The sequence below is a fragment of the Mustela erminea genome, chromosome 1 (genome assembly GCF_009829155.1).
Source record: "Mustela erminea isolate mMusErm1 chromosome 1, mMusErm1.Pri, whole genome shotgun sequence".
NCBI lineage: Eukaryota > Metazoa > Chordata > Mammalia > Carnivora > Mustelidae > Mustela > Mustela erminea.
Genome location: NC_045614.1, coordinates 98,267,191 through 98,282,077, shown reverse-complemented (window position 1 = coordinate 98,282,077; position 14,887 = coordinate 98,267,191). Strand labels below are relative to the sequence as shown.

General features: G+C 37.9%; 1 protein-coding gene across 6 annotated transcripts in view; it reads left to right on the top strand.

The window, feature by feature from the left end:
- GOLGB1 (golgin B1) overlaps positions 1–14,887 on the top strand; it is a 120,311-nt gene that overhangs the window by 82,721 nt on the left and 22,703 nt on the right. For all 6 annotated transcript variants that reach the window (XM_032334831.1, XM_032334833.1, XM_032334832.1 and 3 more), the window contains 2 exons: positions 2,062–7,250; positions 8,097–10,011. In XM_032334831.1, coding sequence (XP_032190722.1) covers positions 2,062–7,250; positions 8,097–10,011 — 7,104 coding nt within the window. The remainder of the gene's footprint in view (positions 1–2,061; positions 7,251–8,096; positions 10,012–14,887) is intronic.

The following is a 14,887-nucleotide window of genomic DNA, read 5'->3' as shown; positions in this document are numbered from 1 at the left end:
CCTCTGGAAGTGCTCTGTCTTTTTGTTGTTGTTGTTGTTGTTGTTGTTGTTGTTAAAGCCTTCAGCTGATTGGATGAGGTCTAATTGTATTATGGAGGGGTAATCTACTCAAACTCCACTGATTTAAATATTAATCTCACCTAAAAAAAAAATCTTCACAGAAGCATCAGGAATAATGTTTGACCAAGTATTTAGTATGCCCTAGCCAACTTGACAGTAAAATTAACCACTACACTTATATTCATTATCTTTTGATGGGGCTACTTGGCAAAAGGAAACTAAATTTTGAAAGTTGTAGCATTATATGGATACTGGCAGAGGAAAATGAATCTTGTTTGTGCAAGCAGGTGCTTAATTTTTTAAGATGCTTAGCAGTAGTATCTAGTGAAAGCAAGATAACTTAGATAAAAAAAAGAGGAACAGATAAGAAAGATGGTAATCTCTTAAGAAAAAGAAAATACCAGAAGGGAGAACAAATAAACAGAGAACAATGAAAAAGAAAGGGGGGGAAACACACACACAGAAATTGTGTTTGTGCCTAGGATGATCCTTTGGGGTAAGAGAAAGTGAGTAGAAAATGTTCATAGAATGTGTAAGCTCAGCTGAAAGGGGACTAGTATTAGCCGAAAAAGTAATGGCAGTAGCTGGGAAAAGCTACTTTTGGTTTTGGGAAAGTTCTTTGGTTCTCTGTTCTCTCATTGTGGATAACATTGATTTTTTTTTTTTTTCACTTGAGCCAAAAAGTTGATTGAATTTTATAGATATCCTAGGGAGCAGCAGAGGGTGTGACCAAGGGAAGGAGTAGAGTGAGTGAAGTGGCATGACAAAAAGAGGAAATAAGGATACTTAAGGTGAGAGAGAGAACAAAAAAGGAATCATATTGAAGTCTTCTGGCAGGAGTGATACCTTGACTGTATCAGGTCTTTAATGTATATAGGGATGGATAAAATTGGAATGTGACTTGAAGAAATTATAAAGGAATTTTTTCTATGTGTTTAAATAGGGTGTTTAGTTTTAGTCTTCAGAAATTTGAGTATGGATAATGCAGAGAGCAAAGAATTTTAAATGATTAAGAATAATGATCATGAAAAATGATAATCTTTCTTAAATAACTTTAAAAATGATGAATGTTTTTTGTTCAGTGGCTGAGAATGCTATCAACATAGTAGCAAATACTCCTTGAATATTTGCTGTGTGCCAGCTTTTGCTAATATATGGCGGAGCTAAGATGTGAATTCAGGCAGTTGGGCTGCAGAAAATGTACTCTTGGTGGGTTTTTTTTTTTTTTCTCATATCAAATTGAAATTTTTTTCTGGGAAAAAAAATGGTGTTATTGGCAAAGATGGAGATTTTATTGTGTACACTGAACCCAAATTCATTTAGTAAAATTCTAATGAAATTTATCAGGAGATTAACTGATTCTGTTTCCCCGGAAGACAGTTATAGAAATAATATATATGGGTTGAGCAGTCTAACACAGTTATCTTTGTAATAATAATAGTATTTCGTCAAACAAGCCTGTAATTTCATACCCAACCCTCTACAGAACTCCTTTTTGATTATTTGATAGTGGTAATTTATCTTAACCTACTTGTTTGATAATCTACTTATCTGGTAATAGCTATCTTATTTAATAGTTTCCATTTCAGTAGATAGCTTAGGAAAAAGAATGATAACTTCCTCCTTGGTTTGGGATGAAACAATATTTAATGCATTTCCTGCCTCCCTTTTATTTTTAAGTGGTTCTTAAAAGAAACACGTAGGAGTTTTAATACAAAGAAAATAGTTTCTCAAGTAAGGGATATCTGGTAAAGGAGTTCCCAGTTACCATAAGGTCTGATGACTGTGGCTTGGCCTCAGTATAAGATTGACAGGGTACTCTCAGAGGTCCAATTTGGGAAGGAAAAACTGATTTTAAAAGGATTTAGCAGTTTTATGGTAGGAAGTTTAGACTAGTAAGTTGTAGATTTGAAAAAATGCATGAAATAGGAGTTTTTAGTAGACTTTTTCTTCTAAGACATCTATCTGATTGAGGCTTTTCCTTTCTTTTTTTAAAAATAGATCAACATGGTTGATATTACCACGCTCCATAGGAGCAGCCCTTCTGCCCAGGAGAGTGGACAGGATGTCCTAGACAACACATTTTCTCAGAAACATAAAGAACTGTCAGTTTTATTGTTGGAAATGAAAGAAGCTCAAGAAGAGATTGCATTTCTTAAGTTGCAGCTCCAGGGAAAAAAAGCTGAGGGGGCCCCTGAGGTCCCTGACCAGAAAGAAATGAAGCAGACAGAGAGTGAAGGAATACCCACAGTTAGCATGAAAATACTGCCTGAAGATACAGGACAACATTTTCCCTCAATGCCATGTGAAGAAAGCAGTCTTCCAACAGTTGAAAAAGAAGAGCAGATGAGTAGTAAATATCAAAATAGAACATCTGAGGAAATATCTTTGAACGACACAGGGATGGAATTAAAATCAACCAGGCAGGATGAGGTTGATAAACCCCCTTCTGCTGTACAAGGAATTTGTCAGTGTCACCAGGATGAATTGGAAAGGCTAAAAAGGCAAATTTCGGAGCTTGAGATAAACTTTCATAAAGCAGAAGAAATCTATGAAGAAAATTTAGATGAGAAAGCTAAGGAAATCAGCAACCTCACCCAGTTGATTGAAGAGTTTAGGAAAAAAGCTGAAAACACCAACAGTGCATTCACTGCTTTGTCTGAAGAAAGAGACCAGCTTCTTTCTCAAGTAAAGGAACTTAGTGTGGTAACAGAACTGAGGGCTCAGGTACAACAACTGGAAGTGAACCTTGCAGAAGCAGAAAGGCAAAGAAGACTTGACTATGAAAGTCAGACGAATCATCACAATTTGCTTACTGAACAGATCCACAGTCTAAGTATAGAAGCCAAATCTAAAGATGTGAAGATTGAAGTTTTACAGAATGAACTGGATGACATACAGCTTCAGTTTTCTGAGCAGAGTACACTGGTGAAAAGCCTGCAAAGCCAGCTGCAGAAGAAGGAAAATGAAGTGCTTGAAGGAGTAGAACATGTGAAAGATATCTCAAATAAGATGGAAGAACTTTCCCAGGCTCTTTCACAGAAGGAACTTGAAATAGCAAAAATGGATCAACTCTTATCGGAGAAAAAAAGAGATGTGGAAACCCTGCAACAAACCATCCTGGAGAAGGATCAGCAAGTGACAGAAATTAGCTTTAGTATGACTGAGAAAATGGTCCAGCTTAATGAAGAGAAGTTTTCTCTTGGGATTGAAATTAAGACTCTTAAGGAACAGCTGAACTTATTATCGAGAGCTGAAGAGGCAAAAAAAGAGCAGGTGGAAGAAGATAAAGAAGTTCTTTCTGGCCTTAAACAGAATTATGATGAGCTGAGCCCAGTGGGGCTCCTAAGTAAAGAAGAGCTTCAGCATGAATTAGACCTTGTGAAGAAAGAAAGTGAACAGAGAAAGAGAAAGCTCCAGGCAGCTCTTATTAACAGAAAGGAGCTCCTACAGAAAGTCAGTAGATTAGAAGAGGAATTGGCCAAAGTGAAAGATGAATCTATGAATGAGATCCCACTCAGTGAGCGTGAGAAGAGGGAAATGAAGGAAGATAAAGAAAGCAAAAAAGACTCAGAAAAATGTGTGACTGCTAAGTGCCACGAAGTAGAAATTTCTTTAAAGCAGACAATATCTGAGAAAGAGGTGGAATTAGAGCTTATAAGGAAGGATTTAGAAGAAAAGGTAGCAGCTGAAGAACAGTTACAGGCTGTGATCAAACAGATGAATCAAAACTTGCAAGAGAAGACAAACCAGATAGATTCGCTGCAAGCAGAAATCATTGAAAACCAAGCAGTTATCCAAAAATTAACCACAGGTAACAAGGATGTAGGTGATGGAGACTCAGCAGCGCCTGTAAAAGAAACAGTGGCGATCAGTCCACCTGGTGCAGGTAGTGGAGAGCACTGGAAACCAGAACTGGAAGAAAAGATACTGGACTTAGAAAAAGAAAAGGAACAACTTCAAAAGAAGCTACAGGAAGTGTTAACCTCTCGAAAGGCTATTCTACAAAAGGCACAGGAGAAAGAAAGACATCTTAGGGAGGAGCTGAAGCACCAGAAGGATGAGTATAATCGCTTACAAGAACGGTTCGATGAGCAGAGCAAGGAAAATGAGAACATTGGAGACCAGCTGAGACAACTCCAGATTCAAGTAAAGGAGTCTATAGACAGAAAACTCCTGGGTATTGACCAGCAGGATCCAGGCTCTCCCATTCCAAGTTTAAAAGAGCCTTTATTCAAAACCACAGAGCAGCAACCTCCTCAACTTGTTTCAGAGTCTGACCTTCTTTCTCATCCAAGAGATGGAGATGCTCTGCAGAGCAGTAATTATGTTGCCCAGATTAAGACCCAGCTGAAAGAAATAGAGGTGGAGAAAGAGGAGTTGGAATTGAAGGTTAGTTCTGCAACAAATGAGCTTACTAAAAAATCAGAAGAGGTATTTCAGTTACAAGAGCAGATAAATAAACAAAGTTTGGAAATCCAAAGTCTAAGGACAGTGTCCCTTGAAGCTGAAGCCTATGCAGAAAGCCTGAGGCAGAAATTGGAAAGCAGTCAGCTAGAAATTGCTGGATTAGAACATCTAAGAGAATTGCAGCCTGAACTAGATGAACTGCAAAAACTCATAGTCAAAAAGGAAGAAGAAGTTAGAAACCTTTCTGGACAGCTTAATGAGAAAGAGGAGGTGCTTACAAAAGTACAGACAGAGATAATGGAACAAGAGGATTTAATCAAGGCTCTGCGCACCCAGCTGGAAATGCAAGCCAACGAACATGATGAGAGGATAAAGCAGTTACAGGTGGAACTTTGTGAAATGAAGCAAAAACCAGAAGAGACTGGAGAAGAAAGTAAAGCAAAGCAACAAATACAGAGAAAACTACAAGCTGCCCTTATTTCCCGAAAAGAAGCACTAAAAGAAAACAAAGGTCTCCAAGAGGAGTTGTCTGTGGCAAGAGATACCATTGAACATCTCACTAAGTCTCTGGCAGACATGGAAAGCCAAGTCTCTACTCAAAATAAAGAAAAAGATATGTTCTTAGGGAAGTTAGCTGCTCTTCAGGAAGAAAGAGACAAGCTCATTACAGAAATGGACAGATCTTTAATGGAAAATCAAAGTCTCAATGGCTCTTGTGAAAGTTTGAAATTAGCTCTGGAGGATCTTACCGAAGATAAGGAAAAGTTAGTGAAGGAAATCGAATCTTTGAAATGTTCTAAGATTGCAGAAAGCACTGAGTGGCAAGAGAAACACAAAGAGTTACAAAAAGAGTATGAAGTTCTTCTGCAGTCTTATGAGAATGTCAGTAATGAGGCAGAAAGGATTCAGCATGTCGTGGAAACTGTGAGGCAGGAGAAACAAGAACTTTATGGAAAGTTAAGAAGCACAGAAGCAAACAAGAAAGAAGCAGAAAAGCAGTTGCAGGAAACTGAACAGGAAATGGAGGAAATGAAGGAAAAGATGAGAAAGTTTGCCAAATCTAAACAGCAGAAAATCCTAGAACTGGAAGAAGAGAATGACCGGCTTAGAGCAGAGGTACAGTCTGGAGGAGGTGCATCTAATGATGTTATGGAGGCACTCCTTTCTTCCAATTCCAACTTGAAAGAGGAACTAGAAAGGGTCAAAACAGAGTATAAAACCCTTTCTAAAGAGTTTGAGGCTTTAATGACTGAGAAGGACTCTCTAAGTGAAGAGGTTCAAGATTTAAAGCATCAAGTAGAAAGTGTTGTGTCCATAGAAGGTAGCCTAAAGGCCACTGAGAAACAGGATAACCAAAGGAGTATCATTGAAGGGGCAACACAGTCTGTCCCAGGTGAGTCTAATGAGCAAGACTCTCGGGACATGAACACTGGGCCGGAAGATTCAGAATCCATTTTGTCAGAGAACAGTGCCAAGAAGCCTGATGAAGGTGAGAATGTCAGCTCACATGATGAAATTAATAACTATCTTCAGCAGATTGATCAGCTCAAAGAAAGAATTGCTGAGTTAGAGGAAGAGAAGCAGAAAGAAAGGGAATTTAGCCAAACTTTAGAAAATGAGAGAAGTACTTTACGGAGTCAAATATCAGCGAAGGATGGCGAACTAAAAATGCTTCAGGAAGAAGTAACCAAAATAAACCTATCAAATCAGCAAATACGAGAAGAACTTGCCAGAGTTACCAAGCTAAAGGAGACAGCAGAAGAAGAGAAAGATGATTTGGAAGAAAGGCTTATGAATCAGTTAGCAGAACTTAATGGAAGCATTGGGAATTACTATCAGGATGTTACAGATGCCCAAATAAAAAATGAGCTACTAGAATCTGAAATGCAGAACCTTAAAAAATGTGTGAGTGAATTGGAAGAAGAAAAGCAGCAGTTAGTCAAAGAGAAAACCAAGGTGGAATCAGAAATACGAAAGGAATATTTGGAGAAAATTCAAGGTGCTCAGAAGGGACCTGGCAATAAAAGCCATGCGAAGGAACTACAGGAACTCTTAAAAGAAAAACAGCAGGAAGTAAAGCAGCTGCAGAAGGACTGCATCAGGTACCAAGAGAAAATCAGTGCTCTGGAGAGAACTGTTAAGGCCTTAGAATTTGTTCAGACCGAGTCTCAAAAAGATTTGGAAATAACCAAAGAAAATCTGGCTCAGGCCACCGAACACCGCAAGAAGGCAGAAGCAGAATTGGCTAGCTTCAAAGTTCTGCTAGATGATACTCAGAGTGAAGCAGCAAGGGTCCTAGCAGACAATCTTAAGTTGAAAAAGGAACTTCAGTCAAACAAAGAATCAGTTAAAAGCCAAATGAAACAAAAGGATGAAGATTTGGAGCGAAGACTGGAGCAGGTAGAAGAGAAACACCTGAAAGAGAAGAAGAACATGCAAGAGAAACTGGATGCTTTGCATAGAGAAAAAGTCCACTTGGAAGAGACATTTGGAGAGATTCAGATGACTTTGAACAAGAAAGACAAGGAAGTTAAGCAACTTCAGGAAAACTTGGACAGTACCGTGGCCCAGCTTGCAGCTTTCACAAAGAGCATGTCTTCCCTTCAGGATGATCGAGACAGGGTGATAGATGAAGCCAAGAAATGGGAGAGGAAATTCAGTGATGCTATTCAAACCAAAGAAGAAGAAATTAGACTCAAAGAGGAGAACTGCAGTGTTCTAAAGGATCAACTTAGGCAGATGTCCATCCACATGGAGGAATTGAAGATCAATATTTCCAGGTAAATGTGGAACTTTTTTGCTCTTCTAAATGTAACTGAAGGTAAAGAAGGCCTCTATTTAAACTATTTTTATGCCTATTAATATTATGGGACTAATTTTGGTTTAAATTTCACTAGAAATTTTCCCTGTATTCTGTCTCACTTCTGACTCTCTCCTTTTTTGTCAGTGACTTTTGGCTAATATTAAGATGGAAAATCTATGTCTGCTTCTCTTCCCATCTTTCTATTGGGAGAACTCTTTTATTTCTCCCTTTCTTTTCATTTTCATTTCCACTACTATGTCTGGATTTTTACTGCGGTACTGCCAAATGATTGTTATAGCCTTATAAATGATGTCCTCTTTTCTCTTTCCCATATTCAACATCAATTCATACTGCATGAGAGTTATTGTCCTCTAACATCAATTTTATATCATTTTTCAAATTCAGGAGCTGATGGTGACCCCCATACTGGGAACTCCTCCACTTTTATTAGGATTTTTCTTCTTTGAGACAGGTTTCCTCATTGTCATACCAAGATTATTCCTTTAAGGAGCTACACTTGAGCTTTTCTGGAGCAAAGTAAAGCAAAATAATAGAAAGTACTGCTTTCTAGGGTGTGCAAAGTCACGTCACTAAAATAAGCAACATGGCTTTGGAGTTTTAGGACTTAAATAACCTTAGATGCAATATATCTTCAATGCAGAACATCCAGTAGAACTAATACCTCTTCGTTGAAAGGATGAGCACCTTTAATTATGAATACTGCTTCATCTTTAAATCTGAGTAATGTTGTATATGTCCCTTAGGCATCAAATAGTGTTCCCTTGAAATCTGTGATTAATGACCTTCTCTCTTTTTTTTCCAGGCTTGAACATGACAAGCAGATTTGGGAGTCCAAGGCCCAGACAGAGGTTCAGCTTCAACAGAAGGTCTGTGAGACTCTGCAGGGGGAAAACAAAGAACTTTTGTCCCAGCTAGAAGAGACTCGACAACTATACCACAGTTCTCAGAATGAATTAGTTAAGTTGGAATCAGAACTTAAGATTCTCAGAGACCAGTCAGCTGATTTAAATAACTCTTTAGAAAAATGTAAGGAAAACAAAGAAAACTTAGAAGGAATCATAAAGCGGCAAGAGGCTGATATCCAGAATTGTAAGTTCAGTTATGAACAGCTAGAGACAGATCTTCAGGCCTCCAGAGAACTGACCAGCAGGCTGCATGAAGAAATAAACATGAAAGAGCAGAAGATTATAAGCTTGCTTTCTGCCAAGGAACAGGCAGTCCAAGTAGCTGTTGCTGAACTACATCAGCAACATAATAAAGAAATTAAAGAATTAGAAAACCTGTTGTTGCAGGAGGAAGAGGAGAATGTTGTCCTAGAAGAGGAGAACAAAAAGGCTGTTGACAAAACCAACCAGCTTATGGAGGCACTGAAAGCCATCAAAAAGGAAAACTTGCAGCAGAAGGCTCAGTTGAATTCCTTTGTTAAATCCATGTCTTCTCTCCAGGATGACAGAGACCGCATCGTAGGTGACTACCAGCAGCTGGAAGAGCGACATCTCTCTGTCATCTTGGAAAAAGATCAACTCATCCAAGACGCTGCTGCTGAGAATAACAAGCTTAAAGAAGAAATTCGATGCTTGCGGAGTCATATGGATGATCTCAATTCTGAGAATGCCAAACTAGATGCAGAACTAATCCAATATAGAGAAGACCTGAACCAAGTGATATCAAGAAAGGACTGCCAGCAAAAGCAGCTCCTTGACGCTCAACTTCAGCAGAATAAGGAGCTGAAAAGTGAATGTGTCAGATTGGAAGAAAAGCTGAAGGAGTCTGAGGAAGCAAAGGAGGATCTGCGAAGGTCCTCTCTTGCTCTAGAGGAGGAGAAACAAGGTTTGTCTAAAGAGATTGAGAGCTTAAATGTGTCTGTATCCCAACTAAAGAGACAATTGACAGCCTTGCAAGAAGAAGGAACTTTAGGAATATTTCAGGCCCAACTTAAAGTAAAAGAAGAAGAAGTACAGAGGTTAAGTACTATCGTTTTCTCCTCTCAGAAGAGAATTACAGAACTGGAAGAGGAATTGGTTCGTGTTCAGAAGGAGGCTGCCAAGAAGGTGGGTGAAATTGAAGATAAACTGAAGAAAGAATTGAAACATCTTCATCATGATGCAGGGATAATGCGAAACGAAACAGAAACCGCAGAGGAGAGAGTGGCAGAGCTGGCAAGAGATCTGGTGGAGATGGAACAGAAATTACTCTCAGTCACCAAAGAAAATAAAGACCTCACAGCACAAATCCAGTCTTTTGGAAGGTCTATGAATTCCCTACAAAACAGCAGAGATCGTGCCAATGAGGAGCTTGATGAACTGAAAAGGAAATACGATGCCAGTCTGAAGGAGCTGACAGAGCTGAGAGAAGAACAGGGGCTCCTAAGCAGGAGAAGAGATGCTCCTGTTTCGAAAGGTGCCCTTTCTGTGAACTCCACTGAGGATACCAGCTTGCCTCGCCTCGAGAAACTTAACCAACAGCTTCTGTCCAAAGATGAGCAACTGCTTCACTTGTCCTCACAACTAGAAGATTCTTACAACCAAGTGCAGTCCTTTTCCAAGGCTATGGCCAGTCTACAGAATGAGAGAGATCACCTGTTGAATGAACTGGAGAAATTCCGCAAGTCAGAGGAGGGGAAGCAGAGGTCTGCAGCCCAGCCTGCAACCAACCCGGCTGAAGTCCAGAGTTTAAAGAAAGCTATGTCATCACTCCAAAATGACAGAGACCGACTAGTGAGTGTCTGGTTCTCTTTCTGATCTTCATTTGAGAGTTTTTGAGCTTTTCTTTAAAAATTTTTCACTTCTGTAGGAAAAGATGAGCACGTTCTTGCATATATATATTATCTGGGCATTCTGGAACAGTATTATACATCCCACAGGTTTTATTTGGTCTTAGAGAGACACACAAACATTATTTAAATTACTTTAATTCTGCCAGTACCATTTAAAAATAATTACAGATTTTCTTTGCACAAAACTCTCCACGTTATAAAAGGACTAAAAGACATGGAGGTTGTTTTATGTATTTTGTACACACATGTCGATGTTTCCAGAATGTGTCACAGTTTAATTGAATTAAGGTATAGGAGTCATTCAGGGCCTTCTTACAATAAGAGTTTAGTCTTAGGTCATCTGGTAGAATTATAGAGAGGACTCAGCTTATCTCATGTATAACTCAACCCTAATTTGTCACAAAAAAGTTAAATATATAAAGAGTTAATCTAAAGAAGTTCAAAATAAATAAATAAAGAAGTTCAGTACCCAGCTTTTTTTCAATCTGAGAGAAAGATAAGGAGGATCTCTCATGCTAAAATTTTGCTTTTAGAAGGATCCAGTAGCTTAGTTCAGGTCTTTTTTTCTAAGAACCTCCGGGGTATCAAGATTCAGAAGCAAAACTGGAATTATTATAAGCCAGGCCAAGTTCTACTTTGTGAGGTTACTATCTTCACTTTCATGACAGTTCTTAACTCTTTTAAGACCATGTACTTAGGCCAAATAGGAAATAAAATGAGGTTCAAAAGGCTGGATATTCCATTAAAAAGTGACCCATGTCCAGAATATGAAAATTCTAGTTTTTAAGAACAGCCTCAATAAAAAAGATCATTGCTCCTAACTACAAATTCTTGTTCTAATTTTCTTTTTCATTGTAGGCAATGTGTTCATTCATATTACATTTGATATCCTGTATTTATAGATACCTTTTTCACTTTTGTAATCTGAATAAAACCCCTCTTTTCAGCTGCGGTTTTGACAGCAGTATAATGTATATGTTTTTATTTATGTCTTAAAATAGTTTCAGTTCAGCTGACTTTGTCCTGGGAGCTAACCCTTTTTTGTTTTTGTTGTTGCTTTCGGAATGCAAATGTAAGAGATTTTCATCAGAACAGGATATACTTCAAAGATGTAGTATTTTATAGCTATCTAGGGCTCGATTATCTTCAAAGTCAAAATCTTTTTCCTAAAAGCTATTAGGTTAGATTTTGAATTGACAAGGTTTCATTTTGTCAGTTGATTTACTCTTCTTATCTGTTCTAAACACTGGGGACAAAACTTGTTATCTCTCAACCCTTGCTATCTCTCAGCCTTTTCTATTTCTTAGTCCCCATTCCACATTTTTATCTGCTGGATATTTTCAAGCCAGGTCAGCATATTTTTACTTACATATTTCTATAACCCATAGTAATGTTCCTCTGTTCTGTAAGGCTCATAGCTGGCTATGATTTTATTTCATTTATCATCAAGGTCTGTCACTTTATTCATAATGGGCCTCAATCATCTCTTTTCCTTTCCATCATCATTTAGGATGAGTTCTTAACACTGTACGTTTAACTGTGTGGTACTGCTTCTTCCAATTTGTCATTTTCCAGTATATTTTTATATACCATTGCTGAATAAATCTGAAGCTTTGCTTTCTTATTACTGTACTGCTCAAAAACCTTTAAAAGTTGTATTATCTCTAGAATAGGCTTGGGATTCAAACCTTTTAGTCTGGTATTTGAGACCCTATAATTTGGTTAGGTCCTTCTTTCCATCCTTCCTTGTTACTGCTGCCCTACTCATACCCTTCATTGCAGCCAAACTGATCTACTTATTATGCAGTAATCCTACCTAGTACTTCCACATTACCATCCTCTGAACCAAAATGTCCTCTCTATTTTCCTTTTTTGGGAAGATATTTCCCACTATTAAACATCGCCCTGGAGCTCAAACTTTCTGGTTACATTTCCAGACCTCTTAAATATCTGTTACCTTCTGTACTTCTCTAGTACTTTCATTTGTCTCATATTGTCCTGATGTGTATATGTCTATATGTCTGTGTGTGTAAGTGTCATGTCTTACACTTCTTTGTATTCCCTATGATTTTAACATAGGAGGAATTAATTATGTGGTAGATAATCAACCATTGGTGACCATTCTCTGTTGTTGTTGTTATTGAAAACACTGTGGGGTTGGTTTTTTTTTTTTTTCCATTTTGTAAAACTGTCATATAGGGGAGTTGTAGAAACATTGGCTCTTAACATCTGCCGTAAATGAAAGCCAAGGCAGGGTTATAAATCACATGAAGGCCTGTCACTCTGACTTGGTGATACTACATATGAGGTCCACTACAGTCTGCTGAGGCCCTTCTGCATACTTTTGGAATGTATTGTTAACTGGCCATCAGCTCTTTTCCACATAACTTGTTCTCAGTCTGTGTCATGGGCATTGAAGTTTATAGTCTCTCAATTACTGGCTGCATGTATGATAAATACGGGAGCTTTCTTATGTCAACCACTATCAGTTTGAACATGCAGCTTAGGCCAGCAGTTTATCATCTCTGCCTACACTACACTTCCTTCCCATCAGGACCATCCCAGAAATGATTGAGATCTGAAAAGGATTTAGCTTACTTTGATTCTCTTCTTTACTTAGTTATTCAGGGGGGAGTTTCTCCAAGTCTGAGGGTCCCAGGTGCAGAGAATTAGCCCTGGGGAGTCTACTACAGTGTCAAAAACAACTCTGAAAACATTCTGTAGTTTTTGTATCTGTTTGAACTTCCTTAGGACTTTCCCATAATCAAATAGGTACTTAGGCAATTTCTATCTAAAGGGTAGAAAGCAAATCTCCAGAACCGCATTTATCTATACACATTTTGTTCTTTTTTAAAATTTGCTTTCAAATTCCAATATAATTAATGTACAGTGTGACAGTTTCAGGTATACAATATAGTGATTCAGGAATTCTGTACATTACTCAGTGCTCATCAGGTAAGTGTACTCTCAGTCTCCTTCACCTGTTTTTACCCCATTCCGCAGCCACCTCCCCTCTGGTAACCATCACTTTGTACTCTATATTTATAGAGAGTCTGGTTTTTTGCCTCTTTTTTTCTTTGTTCATTTGTTTTGTTTCTTAAGTTCCACCTATGATGAAAATTATATGGTATTTGTCTTTCTATGACTGACTTATTTCACTTACTATCATACACTCTAGACCCATACAAGTTGTTGCAAATAGTGAGATTTCATTCTTTTTTACGGATGGGTAATATTCCATTATGTATATGTGCACCACATCTTTATCCATTCATCTGTCAATGGACACTTGGGTTGCTTCTGTAGTTTAGCTATTGTAAATAATACTGCTATAAACATAGGAATGCATATATCTAATTAGTTTTTTTGTATTTTGGGGTTTAATACCCAGTAGTAGAATTACTGGATCACATGGTAACTCTATTTTTAATTTTTTGAGGACCCTCTATACTGTTTTCCACAGTGGATGCACCAGTTGCATCTAGTTGCATTCTCATCAACAGTGCACAAGTGTTCCTTTTCCTCCATGTCTTTGCCAACACTTGTTGTTTCTCTTGTTTTTTATTTTAGCCATTCTGACAGGTGTGAGATGATACCTCATTGTGGTTTTGATTTGCGTTTTTCCAGTGATTAGTAATGTTGTGTATTTTTTCACCTATCTGTTGGCCATCTGTATGTTTTTTTTGGAAAAAAGGGTCTGTTCATGTCTTCTGCCCATTTTTAAATTGGATTTTTTTTTTTGGGGGGTGTTGAGTTTTGTAAGTTTTTTGTGTATTTTATTTATTTATTTATTTATTTATTTTTTAAGATTTTATTTATTTGACAGACAGAGATGACAAGTAGGCAGAAAGGCAGGCAGAGAGAGAGAGGAGGAAGCAGGCTCCCTGCTGAGCAGAGAGCCTCATGTGGGGCTCGATCCCAGGACCCTGAGATCATGACCTGAGCCGAAGGCAGAGGCTTTAACCCACTGAGCCACCCAGGCGCCCCTTTTGTGTATTTTAGATACTGATCCTTTAGTGGATATATCAGTTACAAATATGTTCTCCCATTCAGTAGGTTGTCTTTTTTTGTTGATTGTTTTTTTTTTTTTTTTTTGGCTGTTCAGAAGCTGTTTATTTTGATGTAGTCCCAATGGTTTATTTTTGCCTTTGTCTCCCTTGACCTGGGAGACATATCTAGAAAAACGTTGCCAGGGCCAGTGTCAAAGAAATTACTGCCTTTGTTGTCTTCTAGGATTTTTATGGTTTCAGGTCTCACAATTAGGTCTTAAGTCCATTTAGGACTTATTTTTGCGTATGGTGTAAGAAAAGTTGTCCAGTTTCATTCTTTTGCATGTAGCTGTCCAGTTTCCCATTCCATTCCTATTTGTTGAAGAAACTTTTTTCCCACTGCATGTTTTTGCCTCATTTGTCTTATATTAATTGACCTATAATCGTGGGTTTGTTTCTGGACTTTCTGTTCTATTCCAGTGAGCTATATGTTTTTATGTCAGTGCCATACTGTTTTGATTATTACAGCTTTGTAGTATAGCTTGAACTCTGAGATAGTGATACCTCCAGTTTTGTTCTTTTTCAAGATTGCTTTGGCTGTTTGGGGTCTTTAGTGGTTGCACACAAATTTTAGGATTTTTTGTTTTATTTTGTGAAAAATGTTATTGGCATTTTTATAGGGACTGTATTTGATTATAAAATAGACATTTTAATAATATTTGCTCTCCCAATCCATGAGCATGTAGTACCTTTCCATTTTGTTTTTTTCTGTCACCAGTGTTTTATAGATTTTATAGATTTCAGAGTACAGGTTTTTCACCTCTTTGG